Source organism: Lutra lutra, chromosome 10 (genome assembly GCF_902655055.1).
Source record: "Lutra lutra chromosome 10, mLutLut1.2, whole genome shotgun sequence".
NCBI lineage: Eukaryota > Metazoa > Chordata > Mammalia > Carnivora > Mustelidae > Lutra > Lutra lutra.
The window spans coordinates 53610241-53637617 of NC_062287.1; the positions used below are offsets into that span (position 1 = coordinate 53610241).

Here is a 27377-nt window from a genome sequence, read left to right on the forward strand (position 1 = left end):
GTACAGAAAACCCTATTTGTGATAACAACAAAGATTAAATGCTTAGGAACAAATTTAATTAGAAACGTGTAAAACCTATATGAGGAGGGATGCCTGGGTGGCTCAGTCAGTTAAGCGTCTGCTGTCAGCTCAGGTCACCATCCAGGGGTCTTGAGATCAAGTCCTGTGTGTGGCTCCTTGCTCAGCAGAGAGCCTGCTTCTCCCTCTGCCTCTGCTGCTCCCCCTGCTGTGTGCTCTCTTGCTGTCTCTCTTTCTTTCAAATAAATAAACAAATAATATATTTTAAAAGTCTTTGAAATGTAACCACTCTTAAAAAAAAAAAAAACTATATGAGGATAAATCAAAACATTCTTGAAAGACACTAAAGAAGAACAATTGAAAAGACATCTCCTGCTCTTGGGTAGGATGATTCAACATTGTAAAGATGTTAGTTCTTCCTATGTTAATTTGCAGTTGCAATGCAAATTAAAATATGCCCATTAAAAATAACAGCAAATTGGGTGCCTGGGTGTCTCAGTCAGTTAAGCCTCTACCTTTGGGATCGAGCCCTGCATCGGGCTCCTTGCTCAGGAAAGAATCTGCTTCTCTGCCTCTGTCTGCTAGTCTGCCTACTTGTGCTCTCTCTCTGTCAAATAAATAAATAAAATCTTAAAAAAAAAAATAGTAATGGTAAGCTATTTTATGAAGATCGATGAATTGATGCCAAAGAGCATATGAAAAATAAACATGCAAGGATAGGCAAGAAAGGCAAGAAAACACTGGAAAAGAAAATCTGTGAGGCTTTACCAGACATCAAAATGTCAGAGCACCTGACTGGATCAACCGGTAGAGCATGTGACTCTTGATCGAGGGGCTGTAAGTTTGAGCCCCACATTGGACGCAGAGCTTACTTATGAAAAATTAAAGGCATTAAAACAATAGAAGCTTCTGTAATTAAAAATGGGTGACACTAGTGCATGAAGAGACAAATTGCAGTTAGCTAAAAAATTTAGAAACAAACCTAAATACATTGTTATCCCAGTGATTTGAGGTGCACCTTTGTTACATACTAAAGATAGACTTTGTCATAAATACTACTGGGTAGCCATTTGGAAAAGGGGAAAAAATAGACCCATATCTTACACCCCACCCAACAAAAGAATAAATTCCATGGTTTCAGGCTCTAAGTGTAAAACTGAAACCATACAAGGACCAGAAGGAAACACGAGTGACTTCCTCTTCAAGTGTCATGGTTGGGAAAGGCTTTCCATGACGATTCAAAGCCCAGAGGCCATAAGAGAAAAGACAGATAAATTTGGCTACATAGAAATAAACAAACTTTGCATGACACGAATCACCATAAACTAAGTCCATAGACAAGTGACAAACGGAAAGAAAATATTCCCAACATTATACCACAAAGGGCAGCTCTCCCTAATACATAAGGAACTCTTAACAGTTGAGGGACAAAATCCAAAAATCCAACAGTAAAATGAAGGGAAGGGCAGGACAGAGAATTCACCAGAAAAGCTATAAAAATGGCCCTCAGGGTCATTGGTCCCAGGCCAGGCTCCCTGCTGAGTGCTTCACCCTCTTCCTCTGCCCTTACCCCCAAACCTTCCCTGCTCTGCCTCTCTCTCAAATAAATAAAGTCTTTGAAAAAAATGGCCCTCAAACATAAGGAAAAAAATGCTCAAGGACATTCAGAATTAGAGAAAGGCAAATTAAAACAACTCTGAGAAAGATTGCATTTCTCACCTATCAGACTGACAAAAAATGAAAAATAACACAACACATTCTGTTGGCAAGGCTGTGGGGAAACAGGCATTCAAATACATTTATGTACCTCACTGGTGGAAATGCAAATTGAGGCAACCTTCTGGAAAGAACTTTGGCAATACCTCACAAAACTAAATATGCCCTTACGCTTTCACCTAGGAATTCCACTTCCACGAATCTTTCTTGAAGACAGGCCTCCAGCAATGTGGAAATACATATACAAAAGGTTTTTCATTGAAGCATTATTTTTAATTGCAAAATCTTGGAAACAATCTACCACACATGGGAGATTGTTGAATACACTATAGCCCAGCCATGCAAAGAAGTACTTGGCAGTTGTAAAAATAAAATAATAAAATAAAATATAAAATAAAATAAACAGTAAAAGAAGTAAAATATTAATTAGGACCATCTCTGAATTGATATGGCATGAATTCCAGACACACTATTAAGAGAAAAAAATTAAAGGCCAAAAGAGTGTCTATACAATATGCTGCTCTTCATATCAGAAAGAAGAGAACATAAGAACACACACAGGAATAGGCACCTGGGTGGCTCAGTAGATTAAGCCTCTGCCTTTAGCTCAGGTCATAATCTCAGGGTCCTGGGATTGAGACCAGCATCCATCCGCTCTCTGCTCAGCAGGGATCCTGCTTCTCCCTCTCTCTCTCTCTCTCTGCCTACTTGTGATCTCTGTCAAATAAATAAATAAAATCTTGAAAGAAAAAAACCCCACACACAGACATATGGGGATCTGCTCATTTGGGCAAAGGAAATACAGGAAGGACAGAGAGTCGGCAGAGACTGGTTCCTGAGGCGCAGGTGGGAAGGGGTGGAGAAAGCAGGAAAAGGGAGCGGGAGAGCAGGGAAGTTGAGAGAGTGCTTTGTCTCCAACTGCATCTTTGTAAATGTGTTATTATTGAGATATAATTTTTTTACATGCCATACAACTCACCCTTTTGAAGGGTAAGGTTCAGTAGATTTTAGTCTATTTGCAAAATGGTACAATCACCACCATGATCTCATTCTAGAATATTTTCCTCTTCCCGTTAGCAGTTGCTCCCCTTGCCTCCACCATCTCCTGGTGACCATGAAACTACTTTCTGTTTCTATGGATTGGCTGTTCTGGACATTTCGTACAAGTAGGATCATACAATAGGTGGCTTTTGGGGTCTGGCTGCTTTCGCCCAGCAGAATGTTTTCCTGGTTCGTGGATGCTATAGCACGGATCAGTCAGTACACCCATCCCATTTTGTGGCTGGATAACATTGAACTGTATGTATATACTGCATTTTGCTTATCCATTCATCTATTGATGGACCCTTGGTATTTTTCCACCTTGGGTCTATTATGGATAACGCTGCTGTGGACATTCATGTACAAATACTTGGACGAACCCGTGTTTTCAGTTCTTCGGCGTATATACCTAGGAATGGAATTACTGGGTCATAGAGTAACTCCAGGTGACATTTTTTGAGGAACGGCCAGACTGTTTCCCAAAAAGCCCAGAGCATCCTCATAAGAACCTTGACTCTTCCCACCAAGCCTGTGAAGTTCAAGTTCCTGGGTGAAACCTGAACCAGTCTTGCTCCCTCCTGTGCCTCCGCTAGCACTTCAAACTCAAAGTCCCATTCTTCCTGCCATGACTTCTAGACTTTCTCTACTCCTCTCTCCCTCCCACGTCAAGCATTCCCTTACTCCCCTGCTCCCCATTCCCTCACTCTCCCCAGGACCCCCTCCTTCCCCTCAGATCCCTTCAACTGCAGCCAAATGAATTTTCTGAAATACAAATCCAATCTCCTACTCTATTGCTTCAAACTTTTAAAAGCAGGAGACAAGAATAAAGGATGACATTTGACAAATTAATGTTATTCCTGGGTTTTGGAGAGCATCAGAATTGACCTTCTGGAAAGACTGTTCTTCTACTGGGAAAATTATGTTAATGAGCCTGTTCATTACTCAAAGGCCAGGCTGAGTCTAGGCAGGAGGGAAGAAGAGGGTCATGAACAATACAGAATAATTCTGTAAATGACTGTTCCAGAGTGGAGAGGGACTGGCTCTAAAAATCGTTATAATGTTGATTTTACGTGGAGAGATTAGCAGTCCCCCCATCCCCACGGCCTCCACGGGCAGGGGTGGGGGGCACCCAGGTGGGGTTCTCAATTGAATGGGTGGAGGGCTGGGAAGGAAACAGGAAAGGAGAATGGTGAGGAAGCTGAGGTGGGCCTGACCTTGGAGCTCCACCCTCCCCTCCTGCCTCAGAGGGCTGCTGCCACCACCCCGTTCCCAGTGCGCTGAGATGGGTGGGACCGAGAAGGTTTTCCTCCTTCTAAAGACTGGTGTGACCTTGAGCAGGTCATTCTCCTACCAGGGCCTCAGTCTCCACATCTGGCCAGTGGGGATGATGATAATCCCTGTTCCCTGGTTGGGGTAGGGATTCAAGGCAGTCAGGGACTTCGAGGTGCTTGTCCCTTAACCAACCAAGCCACCCAGATGCCCCTCTATTATTGTGGTACTTTTTTAAAAAAAAAAAAAAATGACTTTTCCTGGCCACTTATTACTACTATATAGAAATTAAATTGATTTTTGTATGTTGGTTCTCAATAAGGTATACTGCCCCCTAGTTTAGAGATCTGTAAGGGGTTGTTTATTCTTGTTTTGCCCAAGAACTTACACATTACAATTCATATAATTTTAAAGTATTTTATTAATCTAATATTAAAATTAAAGGATTATGGTGATTTTTTGGAAAATATATGCATGAGAGATTAAATTATGCACAAATTTCACTTCAGATGAGTATGGCATTAATTTGTCATAGAGACGGGAAATTGCAGATAGGGTTGCAGATCTCTGAGGTTTTGATTATTTCCTTTCTGTTTTCAAGTCATTATATCTTTGAATTTTTATCTTGTCTTCCTGCCGTGCTCTCACGTCTTGGACAATGTTGAACAGACGTGATGGTGGGCACATCAAATCTTGTTCCAAATCTTTTTTTTTTAAAGATTTTATTTATTCATTTGACAGAGAGAGACACAGTGAGAGAGGGAGCACAAGCAAGGGGAGTGGGAGAGGGAGAAGCAGGCTTCCTGATGAGCAGGGACCATGATGCGGGGGCTCGATCCCAGGACCCTGGGATCATGACCTGAGCTGAAGGCAGACACTTAACGACTGAGCCACCCAGGCACCCCATCTCGTTCCAGATCTTAAAGGAAATGCTTTCAAATGCTTTCACCTTTTACAAAGAAAAAAAAAATTTTTTTTTAAGTCATGAATGGCTGGGGTACCTGGGTGGCTCATTAAGTGACGGACTCTTGATATGGGCTTGGGTCATGATCTCAGGGTGGAGAGATCCAGTCCCATCACTGCTCCCTGCTGAGCGCGGAGCTGATTTGAGATTCTCTCTCCCTCTCCTTCTGCCCCTCCCCAGCTCGCGCTCTCTCTCTGTATCTTAAAAAAAGAAAGAAGAAAGAAAGGAAGGGAGGGAGGGAAGGAGGGTGAAGGAAAGAAGGAAGGGAGTGAGTGAGTCACGAATGGGTGTTGAATTTTATCCAATTTTTTCTCCTGCACCAGAGACACATTTCTCTTGATCTGACGTGCCACACTGACACATCTTCCTTTTCTATCCATTCACCGCGATTGCTTTTCTAATGCTAAATAAACGCACCTGGAATTCCTGGGATAAACCCATCCAGATGCTGATACATTTTCCTTTTTTACATGTTGTCACGCTCAGTCTGTTGGTATTTTATGTAGGATTTCGCAAGCGCGTTTGTGAGACAGGCCCATTGTTTTCTCTGCTTATGTGGTCTTTGTCAATTAGCACTGGTGGGGTAATGGTGGGATCACCGTCCCCGTGACCCAGAATTTCACCGATCCAGGAACAAGCCGCCAGCCTCCCCGCAGAAACTGTGTGCGAGGAGCGCCCCCTCGCGGCTGTAGGGCGCAAGAGCCTGAAGGGCCGGGCGGGGTGAGTGGTAGCTGGGCGCGCTTGAGGACCAGATGACGCCAGGGGGTGCCCGGGCGCTGCCGGACGCTGGTCTTCACTGGGCCTGGTGACAAGAGCAGCTCAGCTTCAGAGAAGGGATGACCAGGACCCAGAGTGACACAGCAGGCCCATAACTACAGAGTTCTAACCCTTCTGAGCTATAAATTTCCTGATTCTTAATCTCTTTACTTGTAAAGGGAGGGTGGGATAGTCCATCTGCTTGTCAGGAAAACAGGAGGAAGTTGTCAAAGCACAGAAGTCAGACTTTCTAGTAAATAAGGAAGGTGTCCACTCCTGGCCTCAGCATTCTGGTTTTCTTGTCTGTTACAAGCCCTAGGGAGAAGGGAATCCAGCATTGAGACTCTGCCTCAGGGAGGTCTGTGTGAAGGGAGAACATTTGTCCATTTATTAGTTTTAGTTGATTATTTAATCATTGTTCACGTATTGAACAAATATTTATTAGGCACTGGTAGGCAGGATAATGACCCCCAAGATATGTCCACACCCTCACCCCTGGAGCTTACAAATAGTTTAGGTTACAAGGGGAAAGGGAATTAAGGTTGCAGGGGGAATGAATGTTGCTGATGAGTTGATTTTAAGATAGGAAGATAATCGTGGATGATCCGAGTGGATTATCCAAGTGGCCCAATGTGATCACAAGGGTCCCTAAAAGCAGGAGGAGCAGGAGAGTCAGAATTGGTGAAAGAGGCCAGGAAAGGAGATTCACCCCTGAGCTCCAGAAAGGAATACAGTCCTGCTGACACCTTGGTTTTAAGTCGGTGAAGCTTGTGTTGGACTTCTGACCTGCAGAACTGTAAGAGAATAAATCTGCATGGGTTTAAGCAGCTGGCTTTGTGGCAATGTGGGGATGCAGATGAGAGGGTTCTGGGGAATTCAGAGCTAGAACAAGATAGAGTGTAAGGACCCATCCTGTTGAGAAACCCTGTGCCCCAGGACTAGTGGGTTGGGAAGGGCTTTTCCAAAGAAGTGACATTTCATCTTGCATCTGAAGGTTCTGTCAGATGAAGGAAGAGGAGTAGGGGTGGGGAAGAGGTAGGACAGGGGAGGTGCCTGGGTGGCTCAGTGGGTTAAGCATCTTCCTTCAGCTCAGGTCATGGTCCCAGGATTCTGGGATCGAGTCCCCCATTGGGCTCCTTGCTCAGCAGGGGGCCTGCTTCTCCCCTCTGCCTGCCAATCCTTTTTGTGCTCTTTCTCTCTCTGTCAAATAAATAAATAAAATACTTTTTAAAAGACAAAGCGAGAGTAGAAAAATGTTTCAGGCAAGGAAGCAGCATGGTGGAAGGCCCAGGGGCCAGAGAGAATGCACTGAACCTCAAGAGGCCCCAGCAGAGTGGGGAGAAATCAAGATGGAGGGGTCAAAGGAATGCAGATTCCTCCATAGGGGAGGAATGGGCCTTGTCCTGAAGGCAGGGAAAAGCATTTGCTCTTTATCCAAGGGCAACAGGGCTAGATTTTGAGAGGGGCCAATTGATGACCAGATCTGGCTTTTGGCTACTGTAGGGCAGAGATTGGATCCCTAGGTGGCTCTGGCCCATGTGAGAGTTGGTACCACGGAGAAGATGGATAGATGAGAAAGAACTGACTGGAGAGCTGTTTTGAATCAATGGAACTTGGTGTTGGACCAGATGGGCTATGAGGGAGGAGAGTTGGAGATGCATCATCACCGCCCACCTTCTGGCGTGGACCAGTCAGGAGATGATAGGGCCCTTTCCTGAGATGGGAGCATGGTTGGGGAGGCAGGCCTGAGGTGTGGCTGCGGCACACTCAAGCTGAGGTGACTCCTGAGGCAGTTGGCTACCGCATCAGGAGTTGGGTCAAGGCCTGTTGGAGATCCAGGGTTGACTCCAGGTCCTTGTAGAGAGGAAGAGTTTTCTCAACCTCAGCACTATTGACATCTTGGGTAGAGCAGCTCTTTGTTTGGAGGTGGGCCTGGAGTGTTGTCCTCATCTGCGAGGTCAGAGCTGGGTCACAGGCCCATCCCTGGGCCAATCCAGGGAGGTGAGCCCAGGCGAGGCAGGGTTCAGGTGTGCTCCTCATGGTGTCTACAAGCAGTCATCCTAGAAAGCCTGGTCACAGGGTCATGGCGAATTGCAACGAAAGCTGGGCAGTGTAGGCTCCCAGGCAGTGGTGTGCGCCCAGGAGGGAGGGAATAGCAGATTTTGGCGGAGAGCTGGCAACTTCCTAAATGCCTCGAGAGACATGGATGGTGGTGGCGGTTGGAAGGTATTTCCTGTGAAGGGATGAGAGCTTGTGTGGAGAGGGAGAGGCAGGAGGGAGCCCCACAAAGCAAGACACTGCTTGTGGTACTGCCCAAATCGAGTCCACCATAGGGGAGGGATGGGCCTCGTCCTGAGGGCAGGGAAGGCGTTTGGTCGGCCTCCTGACTTCCCACTGGGGCTCCTTCCTTCTTGAAGTTGTGTCCCTCTTGTCAGGCTGGGACCTTGATACACATTTCTGCCTCACCCTGAAGCTGTTTCCTTGATCTTCCTGCTCTGCCAAGATGGCTGACAGCTCCTGGCGGTCAGGACCACAGCCCGATTCTCAGAGTCCTGATCACTGACCCCCCAGCCTCCTAACTGATGTTCACGACAGAGCCAATCACCCCTGCACTCTCCCAACACAGTTCTGTACATTGACCTCCACACGCTTTCCAAATACTGTCCACATTTCCCAGTCAGCATCTTTCACAGTTTCATCATCATTGACCCCCACGCTGACCCCCCCTGAGTCCCCAGCTTGGTTCCCCAAGGCTGACCAACTCTGAGGCCCAGACCTGACAAGGAGCCTGTCTGTGCCCCCGTGCCATTCCCCCCATCCTGGGAGTAAGTGCTGTTGGGGCAGGTGTGCATGGGCAAGGCCATTAGAAGAGGCCATCAGCTGGAGTCAGTGAGTGTGGAGAGGACCACAGTGGTGGGATAACTGGGAATGACCACATGGCCCTGGATCACTGTCCTCGGTGAGCCTCAGGGTCCCCCTTTGCACAGTGGGGATTTTGACCTCACAGAGGTATTGCAGGGGTGGGGGAAGTGGTAGAGAGAACTGGGTGGGAGGAAGACTGTCTCTCTCTCTCTCTCTCTCTCTCTCTCTCTCTCTCACACACACACACACACACACCCCAACCTCTGATCTGGCTGCTTTCCAGGGCCCAAGTGTGAACTGACTTCTAGGGGAGGGGATCCACCTGCTGACTGGCGGTTCGGCCCCATCTGTACTCACTAGGCGAACGAATGATGGCAATGACCACCAGTGTACCGCACCCCATCGCTTCTCCGCCTTTTGGCTAAGATCAAGTGTAGTATCCGTGTACCGCACCCAACAGGTGACGTTCCATCCTGGCTCCTCACATGGCCTTGCTCCACTGGCCCCATTGACTCAGTGCGGGAGCTAGACCCGCAGGCTCCTGGAGGGGGGCAAGGGAGCTGGGTTTGGAAGGATAACAGACCTCCCTTGCCCAGTGGGCTTCATTCCGAATAGCTGCACATTCGGATCACCTAGATGTCTGAGGACACCCCGGACGGAAAGAGTCAGAAACTGTGGAAGTGGGGCCAGGCCCCATGCCTTTCCCACCCCCGCCCTGGTGATTCCATTGTGTAGCCAGGTTCGGATTCGGGTGCACTGAGCTGGGGTGGGGGATAGAAGGCATACAGAGCAGGGAAGATGCGTTCTCAGCGCGGAAAGCGTCTCGTGTGGGGGCTGCTCACCCTCCCGCTGGTCCTCAGGACCCTGGTCCAGCTCACCCCCGGCTCGAACGGCGCCTTCCACTTGAGCAGCATCTCATAGGGCGCACAGCGGTGCACAGGCCGCAGCTCGCGGCGCAGGCAGGGGTGGAAGGAGGACTGCCGGGCGCCGGCTGGCGCGCTTCAGACACGTGCCCCTGTAGGCATCCCGATGGGGAAGAGCGGGCTGTGGCGGGGAGCCTCGCGCGGGGCTGGGCAGCCGGTAGGTCTGCCGGGAGTAGAGCCGCGGGGGCGCAAAGGACTTGCTGCAGCCGTCGCGGACCGGCACCGAGCGGGCCAGGAGCTGCCCGGCGAGGAGGGGGCGGCCCGGTTGCCGCGTCTGCAGGAAGCGGAGCACGTCCGCGGTGTGCGCGGAGACATCGTCGCCGCGGCTGAGCCGGAAGCGTGCGCGCGGCCGGCGCTCGGCGGGGCAGTAGAGCAGGTGCTGGAGCGTGGGGCTGAGGAAGGTGTGGCCGAAGGCCCGCTGCAGCATGTCGCTGTGCTCGTGCGCCTACAGTGCCGCCAGCGCCGCCAGCCGCCCGGCGCTCTCGGCCTGCTGGGCCCCAGGGAGCCCAGCAGGAAGGGGCAGCGCCCCTGCCCTCACGTGCGGCGGATGAGCTCGCGCCATGGGTGGCTGGCGGGCCACGACTTGACCGCCCGCAGCAGCGCGCGGTAGCCCATGCACTTGGTCTGCGCGTCCCAGAGCAGGCGGCACTGCAGGAAGTCTTGGATTGCGGATGCACGCGGGGAGCTCCTTGAAGTCGAAGTCGACCATGGCGTTGACCGAGTCGTTGGCCACACCTCGGGCTCTGAACTGAATGCCCATGGCTGCACAGCCGCAAGGGCAACAGGGGGAGCCTCTGGAGAATCATCCCACACCTTCTCCCTTTGGGACCCGGAGGCTTGGAGGAACCAGAGGTGCAGGGCCAAGAAACTCAAACCCACCAGAAAAAGGGACAAAGCCCTGGGACTCATGGACCTGAGGCAGGGAAAAGACATCTGTGGGGGAAACCGAGTCAGAGGTGAGCCAGGAGTCATGTCTGACATCAGCGGAAGGGCACCCTTCCCACTTCTCTCCCAGAACCAGGCCTTCTCACCTTTGCTGCTACAAGGTCAAAGGAAACGCAGTTCAAGAGTACACAAAAGCATCTTCCTTCCGTCTCCCACAGTCCGGAGTGCTCTGGCTTTCAGAATCTCATTGTCTCCCCACATCTCCCCCGCATGCCACCTAGGCGCAGCAGTCTCATGTCAAAGTTAAAATCATCTTCCCGTGACTTCATATCCTGCTTTTCCACCTCAGTAAATGGTACCACCATCCACCCAGTTGCTCCAACCAGAAGCCCTGACTCTCCCCAGCTTCAATTTACATCCATGCTCCATATCCTGGAGTTCCTGCACCCCAGTCTCTCCATGCTTATTCCCTCCTCTCCATCCCTGTTAGCCCTCTCTCTGATCCATTTCCCCTCCTTGCCACCCTAGTCAAGGAAGCATGAGGTGATAGCATTGGACTCAGACCCAGGTCCTCTTCTGGTGTCCCCACTTACGGGTATCCTCTTGAACAAGTCGCTTCCAATCTCTAGGGCTGCATGTTCTCTACAAGAAAGGGCTAGTAGATTCCTACTTTGCAGGGTTATTGGGAGCATTAAATGAACATAGAAAGCCAGTCAACAAGTGGCACTGGTATTACGACCTCTTCCACTTCCTCCGGCCCCACTTCTTTTTCTTCCTGCCTGGTATTATTTTCTGTTCCCCAAACATGGCAGGTCAGGCTCTCTTTGTTGTGTATCTAACTCCCTGCACCTGTCCAGCTGCTGTTCAAACCCTGCTTTCATGAAGACCCGACAGGACGAACTCCAGATCACAACAGCCTTTCCTGTATTTACTCCATGCGAAATCCCATCACACTGGGTCCTGTCCTTATTGAAACACTCCACTCTCTTTCAGAGATGCCACTCTCTCCTGCCTTTCCTCCTCCCTTTTAAACCATATCTCTCAATTCCCTTTGCTCATCTCCTCCTCTTTCCACCCTTAATAGTGGGAGGTCCCCAGACTCTGTCCTAGTTATCTCCTTTGCTTGAGGACCTCCAAATTCCACGTAGTGGCCCACAGCCACATCGGGTGCAACCTCAACTCTCATCTTGGTCCCCAGAGTTGTCCCAGAGTGACACCACCCACTGTGGTTTGTGTTCAAGCCCCAAACTGTGATTGACTCCTTCCTTGTCTTCATCCCCCCACCCAAGCCCAGTTGATTTTAACACCTTCATGTTTCCTCCACCTATCTACTTCCATTCCCACTATCAACAGTCTCTTCCAAACTAGCATCTGCAGCTCGGATGACATAGCCTCCTGCTCGGTCTCTCCACATACTTCTGTGCTCTTGGGGGATCCCTCCTCCACAGTAGCTGGAGTACCTGTGAACCGTGCAGATTTCATGCCAAACCTCATGCTCTTTTCCTTGGCTACCTATTGTCAGCCACATGCCCTGGCCACCAGCCTTAGACTGGCAAAGCTCCTTCTGCCTTGGAGCTCCCCTGCCTGGATGGATGCCCTCTCCCTCCTTTGTCTACTTAATGCCTGCTCAGCCGCTTCATCCTTTAGGTCCACTGAAGAGGTATGGCCCTGGCTAGGCTTTATTGTAGCTCAAAGGAGACCAGAACATTATTTGTTTTAAAGTGTATCTTCTCTCCTATTCTCTTTGCATCTTGAGGGCAGGGATGACATCTGTGTTGTTCACCCATGGTGTCCTGGGGTTCCACCAACATAGTGGTGGAAAATTCTGGTTTCAAAAAAAAAAAAAAATGCTGGTTTCCCAGGTTCAAATACTGCATCTACTAGTTTCTTTTTTCCTTTTGCCTTGTGTGCAGTCTTTATTCCAAATATTTGTTAAAATACCATTAGCTTATTCCTCAGGGCAAGAGCAAAGATCACCCCTGCAAAAACCTACGGGCTATGTACAGAACTTTACAGAACAGAGAATAACACTTTGGCTGAAACCTGACTGCTGACCAGAGAACAGAGTTCTGAGTGGGCTCAACAGAGAAAAGGAAATTGGGAAGGGAAGGCGTTTGTCTGAATGAAACCTCAACTTCCATCAGGGCAAGTCTTGCGATGGTCATAATAGGAGGCTCTGTTTTTGGAATGTTCAAGTTCAGCGGAGGGGGTCCTATGTGTCTATTTGACTACACCCCGGGTGAGGTGCCATTAGGTCAATGTCACTCAAATTCCTGGCCAGCCAAATACCCACAGCAAAAAGTCCCAAAGTGAGGATAAAGTTCCTCCAGAAATCGTTCCCATCAGTGGTGAAGGGGTAGATGCCCCAGAACGAGTTTCCCACATTGTCTGGAACTTGGGGTGCTTCATTTGCACACTGGCAGCGCCCACGCCGACCCCACTGGCAGCCAGAGCACCGTCCTCGGTATCCACAAGGCCTCTCCCTGCCTCTACTAGTTTCTAATTGCATGCTCTGAGCAAGTTAATTCAAGCTAATATCTCCCTCCTAAGAGTTACTGTGATGGGTAAATGATAATATATGTAAAGAATTTCACACGGTACTCAGTACAGAATAGGCAGTCAGTAAATATTACCTATTATGATTATCAGAGGTGCCAATAAATATGTGTTGAATGAATACTTCGCCAAAGTATGTGCTCAATAAATATTTTCAGACTGAGTCATTTCCACATAGGAGGTGTTACTGGATTGAATTATGCTCAAGTGCTTGCCTATTATAGTCCACGCATAATGTCTAGCACAGGATGGGTACAAAGCAGGTGTTCAATGAAATAATGGCGGTGCCATGGGGAGCCTGGGTGGCTCAGTCAGTTAAGCATCTGCCTTTGACTCAAGTCATGATCCCAGGATTCTGGGATCGAGCCCCGCATTGGGCTCCCTGCTCAGAAGGGAGCCTGCTTCTCCCTCTCCTCTGCCTGCTGTTCCCCCCGCTTGTGTGCTCTCTCTCTCTGTCGAACGAATAAATAAAATCTTAAAAAAAAAAATGGCCGTGCCAGTAACTGCCCAAAAAAGTGAGAGATCCTTGCAAAAGTGTTGGTGCAATCACTGAGTCCCATTAGAAATACTCTCACTATATTCATGCTTCAGCATTTGAGGCACTGAGACAGGAGAGACAGTGAGATGGTCTAAGTCTACTTAATTATAAAGCTCAGTGGCTTGTCCTGTGCCTGGCACATTTTTTTCCCCAGTAAATGAAAGATTAAAGAACGAATGAGAATACAATTTGGAGTCTGAATAACTGGGCACGAGTCCCAGCTGCGTTCATTAACTGTGTCAAGTCGTTAATCCGGGTTTGAGTTTTCTCAGCTGAGAAATCGAGAAGGTCAACACTCATCCCTCAGTGGAATCAGAAGCAAGAAAATAATTTTGTCCATGCCAAAGGGCCACACAAAAGCTAGTTTTACAAAAAATGGAAAAGCATTCTCTAGTTTCTCTCTCCCCGCCCGGAATCATTTCTAGAAAGAAAAATCAGTTCAGTCTCAATGCAAGAGCAATTCTTGTCTCAAGGAAACTTGGATTTACTTTGATAAAGCTGATCCAGGAAGTTGAATCAGAGCCAGTTTTTGATATGAGTAAAGAAAAGGTTGGGCCAGGTCCTGTTCCTGAGGGCGGGACTCTGCTCCCGGATGCTGACACTGTGGAGCTTTGGGAGTCCTCCATGGTTTTGTTTTTGTTTTTGTTTTGTGCTGGATTTCCCCCTTTTCTCAGTGCCCTCTTCTGGATCTGCTGGAGTCCTTACACCTTAGGCTTTCATGGCCTCTGCTGGCCCTGATCCCTTGTCCCTCAAGACTCAGGTCAAGTACCACCTCCGGCAGGAAACCTGGTACAATGAGCTCAGTTCAGCGTGTGTTCTTGGCTGCTGAATAGCCAAGTTGGTTAAAGAGGACAGACCTGCCACTTAGGTGATCCTTTCAAGCCTCACGTTCCTCATCTGTGGGAACACGGGCAATTCATTTATCTCAGTGGCTCAGAAGATGATAGGAGGTGATTTGTGTAAGGTGACCCATGCATGGCACGCTGTAAGTGGGTACTACAGTAACATTAGCAACTAAAACAGTAATGTTTATGGGGTAGAGGAGGATCACAGAGTTCCTTTGTGACCCTGTTCCTTCACTTCTTTCTCCATCTGTTGCTCCATGCATATGTCTTCTTTCCTTTGCAATGCTATTTACTCTGCCTGGGATTTTCTTACTTATGTTCCTAGGACAGGAAAAGTTTGTTGGTTATTCCCTCCTCTGGTTTCATGCCAACATAGATGAATGGCACATGGATTCCTGGGTCATCCACCAGCCCCTTACCATCCCAAGGTATTCCTGGGGAATATATGCACAGTGGATATGGCAGGCAAACAAACTTTTTACTTTTGGCCCCAGCTTCAAGTACGGAGCCCTAACCCAGCAGCTTTGTCTTGGTTCCTTTCCCTCCGTGTCCTCCCTCTGGTTCTTTCTTCACCCTCTAAGGAGAACGGTGCAGGGACGGGGGGAGGGTGCACCTCCTCAGCAGTGGGAAGCAGCCCAAGCCCCCGTCTTACCTCAAGTGTCTAAGAGAGAAGAAATAGACAGGCGCCATCCCCAGGCTGGGACCTACCTTTAACCTCATGCCTTCACATGCTGAGGCCCCACCCCTGGGACTGGGCTTGGTTCAATATTCTTGAATCTGACCAATCCATGACATCCTCCTCCTTGGAGGGAAGGTGAAGTGGGGGACAGCTACAAACTTCCTCCTACAGTGACTGCTTACCCTTTGTGATGAAACTAAATGCCATTTCTTCCAGTTTTGTTGACTCTACCCATGACTGCCTTGTCCTCTCCAGCAGCATGCCTGACGAAAACACTTGAATGCTGTGTTTTCATGATCAGTTCTCCCTGCTGGACTGAGAGCAACCCCGGGCCTGGGACCTGTTCTGTTAACACAGGATATGCTCTGGGGATGCCTGGGTGGCTCAGTCGTTAAGCATCTGCCTTCAGCTCAGGTCATGGTTCCAGGGCCCTGGGATCGAGTCCTGCATCAGGCTCTCTGCTCAGTGGGGAGCCTGCTTCTCCCTCTGCCTCTGCCCCTCCTTCTGCTTGTGCTCTCTTTCTCTCTCTGACAAATTAATAAAATCTTTTTTAAAAGTTTAAAAAGCATAGGATATGCTCTAAAATCTTTGTTGAGGAAATCGTATGTGAAGGGTTCATACAGGCTATTTTCTAAACACATTAATGATATCCGAGCATACCGTATTTGGCAAATGGTCACAGGCTTCATCCCATTATCACTGTGAGCGGTCAGGTGAGAAGTGAATCAGACCCGGTCTTGGTCCTCAAGACCTCACCATCTCTTGGGAGAGCCAGATACTGAATAATTAAAAAGGGGTGGGATGCATACAAAACACAGAGAGAGAACTTGGAGAAAGGAACTGAGGGAGCTGTGGAAGCCTTCACATTAGGACAGGATTGTATCCGTTATCTAGTGCTGTGTTACAAACCATCCCCAGTCTCAACCAGTCTCAATTATTTTTCAAGATTCTGTGGGTGGCCTGGGAGCCTCTGGTGCCAGGCCTGCCTGGGCTCTCTCTGGTGGCTCTAGTTAATGGGTCAGCTGGGGACAGCCAGGCCTTGTGCATTCTCTGCTCCTTCATCCTGGGCTGCCTCATGGCATGGTGGTCCCAGGGTTCCAAGATGGTGAGGGCAGCAGCTATAAGGCCTCTAAGGCCTTGTCTTCAGAACTTGCATCGTATCACTCCCACCACATTCTGTTGGTCAAAGCAAGTCACAGGAACAGCCCAGATACAAGGGATGAGGAGGAGCTTCAAAAATTGATGGCCATATTTAAGTTACCACATGGGCTTTGAGATGGAAAGGAGTTTTGCCAGCAGGCAAGGAGAGGGCACTCCCGGACAGAGCTACAGAGGTGGGAATAAACAGGGTATGTCTGGGAAACATTCCAGGTTTAATGTGGTTGGAGGAGTAAATATTGGGAGTTGAAGATACAAAGATAGAAGTACCCTGAGAAGGGCTTAGAATACCATGCCTGCATTTTAATTTGGATGAGAGGGAAGGGAGTGGTGGGAGGAAGGAGGAAAGAAGGGGAGGAGGCTTGAGTATAGCTTTTGATGGGGATGGTTGAGAGATGGCTGGAGGATTAGGGAAGTCCAGACTTCCTGGAAACTGTCGGGCAGGTGAAGGCTGAAAGAGGGTGAGAGCACCAATGGAATTTGGGTACACGAGGACAAGAGAACAGCCCTAGGGAGGGACCTGACTGAATTTTTCCCAGACTAAGAATTCCTGTTGCACTCAAGGCTGATAGTCTGAGGCCTGGCACGGAGCAACCATCCAGGTGAGCAGAATGAGTCATTTTGTTTAAGCCCCCTAAAAATACATCTATTTTCCTTAACAGAAATGTCTTTTGGGAAGTTTAGGGATAAATTGAAGTGGCGAGAGAGTTAGATGGGGTAAGTTTATTGGAGTAAAATGAACAGACTTTAGGACAGGCAACTGTGGCCTCTCTAGGAAGGTTCTGGAGTGGCCAGGGGTCCTACTGAGATGTATGTAGTGGATATGTGTGGCAGGGTGACTTCAGACGTGTGTACTGTTCAGAGGTGGAGTTATAACAATCTTAACTCCTTTCCGGCCCACCTCTTTACAATGGGTGATGTTTTTAATCTAGTGTAAAAGTCTCAGTCCAGTTCTTGTTCAGCCACACCCTAGTCTGAAAAACTGGAGTGGGATAAGGCGGAGGAAACTGTCCCCACCTCCAAGACAAACAGGTTCTGTGAGCACAAGCTGGCACCTGATGACCAGGAAGGGAGGAAATTTGGATAGTCCCTTGATCCAGGTCAAACTGGTCAATGGAAGAGGGACCTGAAAGAGAGGTTGACTCCTCAGGGTTGTCCACAAGTTTTGAGGTACCTCTGGCAGGCCCAGACCGGACATTCTCACAGGAAGGATACTACTCAGAAAGCCCATTATAATTAGATTCAGGCTATACTGTGGTGCTGACCCTTCAGACAATCCTACATTTTACAAATCCAGTATCTTATATCTAAAGTTAAGAGACTTGGCGACAGACACCTTTTCAGTGGGGGCCCAAGATCCTAAGCCAGGTCTGTAGACACCAACAAGGACAAGTTTGTAACTGCGCCCTGTCAGGACTTAATGCTGACAGGCTCCCCTTGGAGCCTGCTGCCTCAGTGCAGTGCTGGGTCAGGGCCACTGCCTTTCCCCCAACAAGCCGCATGGATCAGAGCTAGCCTTGCCAGCAGCCACAGTTGCAACAGCCCAGCTTCATGGATACAGAGACCCTGAGAACTAGAACTCAGGCTCTTATCCCTAGATTCCTTTCCAAGTGAGTGGTGATTCTCTCTGGTTGGAGGTGCCCCTGCCCTTCATAATTCCTCTACCTAATCCTTCAATGATTTGGTTTATAGGGCTCAGTCTGAGACCATGATCTACTCCTCCACTCTCATGGCTTCAAATACCAGGTATGTTTTTCTCAGAGTTCTGTCTTCAACCCAACTGCTCAGCTGAGCTCCAGATCTACAGTATTTTACTCCCTTTAAGCTCTCCACCAGGATTTTCCCTCACAGACTTCACATTCAATGAATCCCAAACTTACTTGCGAACTCACCCCAAATCTGCTGCTTCCCCTATAACTCAGATGTATTTGATCTTCTTTCTGGTATCCCTGCACCCACACTGGCTCCCTTTAGTCCATTTTCGACCCTTTCAGGAGCTTTCCAAATTCAGGTTCTCAATGTGCTTTGAAAACCCTGCGCAGGGGTGCCTAGGTGGCTCAGCTGTTAAGTGTCTGCCGTTGACTCAGGTCCTGATCCCTCCTTGGTGCGAAGCCTGCTTTTCCCTCTACCACGCCCCTGCTTATTCTCTCTCTTGTGCGTGCGCTCTCTCTCAAATAAATAAAATCTTTTAAAAAAGAAAGAGAAGGAAACCCTGCCTGATTTAATTCCTGCTCATCTCTCCAGACACTCACTTCTTACTCCCTCTGCTATAACCGGCCTTTCTTTTCCTAACTCCTCTCACTCTTCAGTTAACATTCCTCCTCAGAGAAGTGTCCCCTTCTCTAGTTCCCTTGTGCACACTCCCAAAGCTCTCTGTTTCCTCCCTCCATGATACTCACTCCAATGTCCCTGGCAGTTACTTGTTGGGCACTAGAGTGTAGGTGGCTAGGGCACGAAGTCTTGTTCTCCATGTGCTCCTAGCACCTAACATGGACACAGCATTCCAAAGTTTGCTGAGTGGATGGCATAGGGCCATATGGTTCCCACATAGCAAAGCTCGAGAGATGAGTCCTTTCTGTTTTTATGCTTTCTCCACATTTGAGAATCAGACCTATTCTGAGACAAGGCCAGCTTACCTCGTGAGACAGGTCCTGCTTTCTCTATCACCTAGGTAGACCTGTATTCCAGCCCAGGGCTAAAGCAAGAAAAAAGAAAAAAACCTGGGGGGTGGTGGGGGGAAAACCCCACTCCCAGCATGCTAGATTTAAGCCTCATCAGTTTCACAGAAATTCACTCAAATGGTGGATGCCTGTGTTTGGAGAGAGAGAGAGAGAGTATTTGTGTGTGTGTATGCGTGGCAGGGTGGCTTGAGAAAGGCACGAATTACTCAGAGGTAGAATTAAAGCAATCCCAACCCATATTGTCCTCACTTTCAGAGAGTTGAAATCACTTTGCAAATTTGCTTGCATTCCTTGGCAACCTGTTGATTCAGGTAAGGCTGTGCCTTCCTGACACACAAAGGAGAAACTAGTTGACCTATCTACCACATGGTCAGCAGTGATTCAAACTTCCCATTCCAGCGGGTTTGGCTAGGAAAACTAATATCTGAAAAGCCATGGTTTGGATTACTGAGTGAGAGGTGGGAAGTCCTAGCTATGTTTTACATCTTGCAGATGGCCCTTTGGCCATTGACAAAGATAGAAACTACAGACATACAATGGCTTATGCAGTATGTTTTTTCTAGTTTTGATCTGTTCCCCTTTGTGTGAAGCTGTAGGGTTCACGTGTTTACTCTGGAGCTCCTAAAGTTGAGAATGCTGTGTATTTATAGATTAGAAATATTTAACTAGCTTTTGCTTTGCAAATTACCTAGGCTTGGAGTAGAAAGAAGAACCTTCCCACCAACAGGATAGGATTGCTGCTGGCCTAGACAGACTCTTTCACCTAGAAACTGGAAAAAGGTGTCCCAAGATGCAACCCTACCAAGGCACATACCTTGCCAAGCTGAGCACAGGTTAGATTTCAGCCTCCACTAACCCCCTCCCTCAAGTGGGTGACTTGTGCAGTGCACAGACTGTGCAACTAAACAAGGCTGACCTACCTTTATATAAATGTATTAATATAAACCAAGGTAAAACATTACCAGAAGTCTTATTTCAAAATAGTTATCATTTTTAATACTTTCACCTGGAGAAGTAATGAAATATAGCCTAGATTATAGCAGATTAGATAAAAATACATAATTCTACTAACTTCTAGAAAAATGATTGTGGCATTGGCAAATCAAATGGAAAAAGTGAATAAGCAGATCTGAGATCACCTGAAAATGGTTAGTTCCTTGCAAAGATTCAGTACAACCTATGTTTATTAAATAATTGCTAGTAGAACAGACATCTGCACCAAAATGAAACTAGGAACCTTTATATTAGCTTGAACGGTTTATCTGTTGGTCACATTAACGACTCAGAAATATTAAATGCGTGGAATGCTGGACAGTAGACAATGTCTGATCAGAACATTAAACAGAAATTGATAATACCTAGTTATTAAAACAGACTCACTAATTAATTGGTATTAAATAATTTAACTCTAAAAAGAAAAGCCAAAAGGAAACCAGGACTAATTGTGAAAATGACTGTGTTAAAAAAAAGGACTAAGAAAAGGACTAAGTTAAAAAAAAAAAAAAAAGAAGAACCCATGACTGTGATAGCTTATTAATTCCTTGACAACTGCCACATGACACATTTTACATGGCATGAGGAAAGATGGTCAGAAGATTTCAACTTTTTGGAAGTCAACTTAAAAACCGAATGCTAACTAGCATCTTTGGATTTTACAGTATGGAATGTAATTCCCTTCACAATGAAAACAAAATCATGTAATTTTATTCAAAGGTTTAGGCACTTAGAGCAGGCCTTTAATGATCTAGTAAAACTGGTATGAAGAAATAATTTTATAGTGGAGATATTTAAACACAAATCCTATTACATTCAACAAAGAAGTGAGAGAGGTCTTGAATGTATAAAATATTTTCATTCTGATGAATACACACTGGAATCATCCTGTGGACAAGTGCAGTGGGAAGTACTACACTGTACTTGCATTATGGAGTTCATTTATTGGAGGCCTAGAGAAGAGGAGGCAAACTCTCACAACCAGGTAGTGAATATTTGAGGCATCACATGCCACATTAATCTCTGCTGCATAGTCTTCTTTTTGTATGTTTAAACAACACTTTTAAAATGCAAAAATCGTTCTTACCTTGCAGGCCATACAACTGCAGACTGGATTCATCTGTGGGCTGTAGTTTGCCAACCCCTGGTCTAGAGCCATATGATATCATAAAACATTTTTATCATTTTCTTTAAGGTGCAGATGATCTCAAAATGTGTATCCGTAGTGAACTACATTTATGTGCTTAAAGATTTCCCTAAGAAATGTGCTCTGCTGCAAACTTAGTTACTTCTCCAACTCAATGTACAAGTGATGTTCTGCAAAGACACTGTCAGAAGTTTCAAAGCTTCTTTAATGACAATTTTGTGAATAAATTACCAGTGACTAAATCTAGTTCAAGTATCAGTGTTGTAGTCTTTAAAGCAACAAAGCAGGTCTTTAAGAAAGGCTGAAAAAGAGTTGAGCGAAGTGCGACCTGTGGTTGGTGCTATAACACCGAGAGCTGCTGAGCTAAACAGAGTGGGGCTATTTTAGGTCACCTGTGATAAATTTTTTGTTTTTAGGGTCTTCTAGGAGGAAATACTCTTGTGATCATTTTCTACATGAGCTGCCAATCCAAAAAGGTAGTAATTTGCTGGATTTAATAATAAATGCAGGTCTTGTGAAACAATACTGGCTACTGAAAGTGAATTAAAATGGGGGTTGGTACTGCTTATTGTAAATGGCCAAGTGTATGTCTGTTACAGCAGAAATTCTTAGCTAACAATACTGCTTACATTCTTTGGTGCTTGGTCTTCTCCTTAGCTGCTCTAATTGCCTATCAGGTAAAGAATTGCAGCTTGTTGAAACTTGATAGCTCTTACACATTTTCCACTTTTCTCTCAACGACGTCAAGATTTCATTATGCAATATCACAGTTTACGGTCACAAGTCAGGGTTTTACCTTCAGTTTGAATTTCAGATGAAGCAGTTATTTATATCTGTGTTTAGGTCATTTTCAAATAAAATAGAATAGTGAAACAATTACTAAGCCCAAGCTTATCTACTTTTGACTTATTTTTTTTTTTAAAGATTTTATTTATTTGACCGAGAGAGATCACAAGAAGGCAGAGAGGCAAGCAGAGAGAGAGAGAGAGAGAGAGGAGGAAGCAGGCTCCCCGCAGACGGGAAAGCCCCATGCGGGACTCGATCCCAGGACCCTGAGATCATGACCTGAGCCGAAGGCAGAGGCTCAACCACTGAGCCACCCAGGTGCCCCTTGACTTATTTTTGATTAAAAATATTTGGACCTGTTATTTGACTTAAAGATTATTTTGACTAAAGATATTTGGGTCTGTTAATAAACATGTTCTTTCACCACATTAAGAAACTGTACTATGAAGAAACATACAGCTCTGGAAATTGAAGTGGTACATTCATAAACGTGCTAATTTACAAAATGCTGATATGTGACAGTTCACAATTGATGACTTCCTCATTTTCACTAGAAATTTAGGTTACTAATGGCTAAGAATGCTAATCAACACATGTAAGTCTAAAATACTAGGCACAATAAAGATGGGATGCAATCTCAAAAGGCCTGAAAGAAATAAAAGACGTGTTTTTGTTAAGGAAATAAGAACAACAATTTTGTCCTCAAGTAGCTGCACAGAGGTTGCTTAAAGGTTGTTCCAGAATGAGGATGAGGAAAGGATGAAATCCCACATGGGCGCAAAGTTGTAAAGGGTCTGCAGAAGAGGGCAGGGGACAGAGGGCGGAGGGGAGAGAAAGAAGGGGGAATACCTTATTCATGTGGGCAAACTGACTAAGATTAAAAGTGTTTATTTACAATCTTTTTTTTTTTTTTTAAAGAAATGAGGTCAATAGTATATGGATGCAAAACTAGAGGTAAAATTCCCTGTTAAAAGGACACAGTTTCGGGACGCCTGGGTGGCTCAGTTGGTTGGACGACTGCCTTCGGCTCAGGTCATGATCCCAGAGTCCGGGTATCGAGTCCCGCATCGGGCTCCCAGCTCCATGGGGAGTCTGCTTCTCCCTCTGACCTTCTCCTTGCTCATGCTCTCTCTCACTGCCCCTCTCTCAAATAAATAAATAAAATCTTTAAAAAAAAAAAAAAAAAAAAAAAGGACACAGTTTCTTGGATTATTGGAAATTTGTAATGTCACACCCGTCCATGTCCTGGTAGAATGTGATCAATGGTGACTCCAGTTATCTTAAAATGTTAAATATCACAGAGACTACTAAATTTCCTTGTCAACTACATTATAAAGAACTCTCATCAAATCTTTAACCATGGCCATTTAAAGCCTTTTGTCGCTCACATATATTATCTTACTCTGATGTTTTCCTGAAAATTCTTGTAATCAGCTGCAAGTTTAATCTTCAACAAAAAAGGATTGTCTCAGGGATCCACAGTAAGATTAGAGCATGTACTCTGGGGTACAGGTTTCTGATGTCATTGTTTAGGTAATTTTAAGATCAGACCCTGGACTAATGATTTCTAGAACAAACAGAAAAGTTCATAGGTTCATAGAACCCCAAATCAAGAAAAACCCAAATGTATCACATGGCACTGAGTAGATTGATAAAGAATGATTATGATTTCTTTTATGACCTTTGCTCAGAATATTGCTGGTTCTTTAATGTTTCATTTTCTGGGTTTAAGAACCCTCTTTCTCTTAAGCTATATATATACTTATAGCAATTTAGTAGGTTATGCCTTGTAAACAAAAACAAAACATTTATCTTTTCTCCCTGCCTGATCCATCCAAAATTTGGAAACCCTCCTGAATGTTATTTTCATGGCAATATAGTTATTTGAGTAAGTTCAGCAAGAATTTGTTCTTCTTATAACAGGACACAATTAGAAACACTGGTTGTATTAGGTTATATATATAAACACTGTTTATATTTGGCTTTCACTGGAGTGTCATGTATGAGAACGGTGTGCATAGCATCAGAGATGCCCAGGCTTAAGAAACAGAGGTGGACTTTAAGGAACCTTCCTGGAAAACCCACCTGGCACCTGGCTTACAGAATTCCCAGCCTTACAGGTGAGTGAGGAAAGCTACCTCCTGGCAGGGAGGGTTGGGGACCTCGAGAAGGAATTCAGCCGAATCTGTGGGTACTGCAAGTGAAGTATGATGGCAAATTCTGCTAGCCTTGAGCCTTTTAAAAGTCCAATCTGAGAATCCTAATAAAAGTTCCAGCAAAACAAACTTAAGAAGGCCTATGTTGTCAATTACCATCCTTGCTACATTTACATAAACAATCAGGCCAAGTTTAATGAGACGATTTGTTTTGCAAACAAAAATAGTCATACCTTAATTATCTTTGATACAAGTGGGGGTGATTTTAGAGAAATTTTGTTTCAATGGAAAACTATAACCCACCATTGTGGATTATCAGATTCTAGTCCTGTTCATTGTCTTTGAGCTATTTTCACCTCTCCGAAAGCCGAATCCTGCCATCTTGAGCATTTTGTCAGTAACCTTTCCAACTTTCTTCTATCCTCCTGACTTGGCACCATTAAGAACTAGAACTGCCTGTTTCCTAAAGCCCTGCAAGCTGAAGGGACCCTGAAAGGCTTTATCCCAACAGTCTGGGCCACTCAGGAAGTTCACCAGAACATGGTCCTCTGAGCTCCAGGAAATGCCCATGACTGTGACATTGCCACTGCCATCGTGACTCTGCCATTTCATCTAGAAATCATTTGGACTGACTGCTTTCTGAACTCAAGAAACTGAGTTTATAATCCACTCCAACTACTAGTTTTTTTCCTTTTCTTTCTCCATAAATCTATGCCTTCTTTCCTTTTGCATCTCTCTTACCTCCCAGCTTCTAACCTGAATCCTTTCTCCATAGCCACTATTTCAGCTTCTGCTCCTTGATACACCTTGGGAAGTTTTAAATGGGGAAATAAAGGGGTCCAGAACACACCACTGTGGCATAACAATTATTTTGAGCTAAGGGCATTTGAGAGTCAACAGATGCAGGAAGAGGCTTTTCTGAACTCCCCTTATCTGCCTAAAAGGAGAACCTCTCCCAAGAGCTCAACTGTTACAAATCCTCCCCCTGGGACTTTTGGTACCACAACTAAGCAGACATTGTCACAAAACTGTCATATCTCCCTCCTTTCTCCTAGGAACCTCTTTATCCTTTCTGAAAGACATTTGTTTTCCCCTAAGTGCCCTTTCTCCCCTCCCCTTATTAAGATGGCATATCAGTCCTGAATTCTGCCTCGTTGAGTAACACTTTTGTGTACAGATGTGAATAAAAATCTACATTTTCTCTTGCTAATCAGTTTAATTCACAGCCCCTAACTACTGGATTTAAGAGTGTAGAGGAGAGGTTTTTTCCTCCCCAACAGGAGAAAATGTTAAGTCAAGCAACATGCTCACATAAGCCTCAGCAAACTGCCAACTTCTCATTTAGCAACTACAGTTAGACATTTAAAAGTTTCCTTATTCTTGGGACGCCTGGGTGGCTCAGTTGGTTAAGCAGCTGCCTTTGGCTCAGGTCATGATCCCAGCGTCCTGGGATCGAGTCCCACATCGGGCTCCTTGCTTGGCAGGGAGCCTGCTTCTCCCTCTGCCTCTGCCTGCCACTCTGTCTGCCTGTGCTCACTCTCGCTTCTCTCTCTCTGACAAATAAATAAATAAAATCTTAAAAAAAAAAAAGTTTCCTTATTCTTAAAGGAAGTCCAACAGTTTAAAAAACAGCATTTTTTAACCCACTCAGATGGGTTGTGACTTTTTTTTTCCACTTTATAGCCCCCTCTACAAAGAGGTTTAACTTTTAGCCAAATTTTACTCAGTATTTCTGAATATTTACAGCATAGTTAATAAGCTGTAATTTTAGACATTGAAAAATAAGACAAAGTCATCAAACTATATTATGGCACTGGTAAGATGCAAAATGTAAGACACAGGTAGATCTATAAATTGCCACATACTTGCAAATTCCAATTATAACTGACTCTCTTTCAAACATCAGTTTAATATAAATACTTATCTAGTAATGCATCATAAACCACAGGGTTAAAATAATTCCTTGTCATGTAAATGTGGAATTGAGAGCTAAAACTGTTCAACTTAGCAACAAATTATTTTTTTTCAAGAGCAAAGTAATACGGAACCCAGAGGACTCATAAGAAAACCTTAAGCTAAGTCATTTATACTTTAAGGGGCACTGGCTCAATTCTGAAGGAGTTGGCATTAAAACAACAACATAGTTTTGGGGCACATGGCTGGCTCAGTCAGTAGAATATGTGACCCTTGATCCTGCGGTTGTAAGTCTGAGCCTCACATTGGGTATAGAGACTACTTAAAAATAAAATCTTTTTTAAAAAGATTTTTAAATCTTAAAAAAAAAAAGATTTTATTTATTTATTTGACAGAGAGAGAGAGAGCAGAAGCAGAAGCAGGGGGAGCAGCAGAGGGAAAGGGAGAAGCAGGTTTCCCACTGAGCAGGGAGCCAGATGAGGGATTTGATCCCAGGTCCCTCATCTGGGACCTGAGCAGAAGGCAGATGCTTTAACCAACTGAGCCACCCAGGTGCCCCCAAAATAAAATCTTTAATAGCACTTAGTTTTTTCAGGTATTTAAAGATTTTCATGTGTTGTGTACTTAAAGTTTTTCTTTTCTTGACTCCTACCTCCTTGTCCTTAGTATAAGAAAAACTTTCTTAGTGTAAGGAAAGCCTAGTTTAACAGTCCTGGAAATTGTGCATTTAGGGTAAACCACATTATTTTATCTAATTCTACTGCACCAAATACCACTATTTGGGGTTCTCACTTTAAATTATTCAAAAATGAATGTTTCTCATCAATTTTTCACCAATCATCAATTTATACTATATCACAAGGATAAAAGAGATTACTTCAGGTGTTGGCAACGTTTCATGAAAGCACCAAGGTGGGAAGGGGTGGGTAGAGTGACCAACCAGATTAGTACAACCACCTTTCATATAGTTTTTCTTAAAAAAAAAAAAAAAAAAAGGCAAGTTGCTTTCAATTTTCTGTGAAAATGGCAGGATATTAAGCAAGCAAACTGCTTCTTTCATATCCTCTTAAGGTATCAGTATTTTCTGGAAGGTATTTTGGTATAGGGCTCACAGAGGAATGCCTTCCATATCAGATGATATGTAAACAAACAATTGTTTGCTCAGCAGAAAACAGGTTTTTTGTATACTCTAGTTCAGGAAGTCTGCCAAGAAAATAAAGGGAAGGGGGTAGTAATCAAACCCTATAATGCCCACCCGTAATCCTAGAAGGGAAAAATAAAGCCATTGAAATAAATTCGATTTAGTGATATCCTGAAGGTCAGCAGTATTTCCATAATACTCACTATGGCACAGAAACAAAGTCTGGAGTGTGCAAATACTTAGGCCGCTAGGAGAGCCACATAAGAGGCACAGACTAACTTGGAGAGTTAAGAGTCTGGATTCAGTCTCTGCTTTCCTTTCAACACTTCTAAGATCCTTTCTGCTTTCA

At 45.5% G+C, this 27377-nt stretch overlaps 1 protein-coding gene and 1 long non-coding RNA gene across 6 annotated transcripts; both read right to left on the reverse strand.

Moving 5' to 3' along the window:
• Nucleotides 1-603: 603 nt before the first annotated feature.
• On the reverse strand, nucleotides 604-25345 carry LOC125078146 (uncharacterized). Its single transcript, XR_007120802.1, has 3 exons — nucleotides 24193-25345; nucleotides 19960-19962; nucleotides 604-647 (listed from the first exon to the last, which is right to left on the reverse strand). It is a non-coding gene; the product is annotated as an uncharacterized LOC125078146 (long non-coding RNA).
• On the reverse strand, nucleotides 5219-10230 carry B3GNT6 (UDP-GlcNAc:betaGal beta-1,3-N-acetylglucosaminyltransferase 6). 5 transcript variants are annotated; one of them, XR_007120801.1, is made up of 2 exons: nucleotides 9469-10230; nucleotides 5219-6079 (listed from the first exon to the last, which is right to left on the reverse strand). XR_007120801.1 is itself a non-coding variant. In XM_047690274.1 (2 exons), the coding sequence occupies exon 1, from the start codon at nucleotides 9974-9976 to the stop codon at nucleotides 9542-9544; it is 435 nt and encodes a 144-aa protein (XP_047546230.1). In that variant the 5' UTR covers nucleotides 9977-10230; the 3' UTR covers nucleotides 5219-7997; nucleotides 9505-9541. The 5 variants fall into 5 exon arrangements, 2 of the variants coding, with proteins under 2 accessions (XP_047546230.1, XP_047546231.1); XR_007120799.1 differs by having other exon boundaries at nucleotides 5219-8828; nucleotides 8868-10230; XM_047690274.1 differs by having other exon boundaries at nucleotides 5219-7997; nucleotides 9505-10230.
• Nucleotides 25346-27377: the final 2032 nt, after the last annotated feature.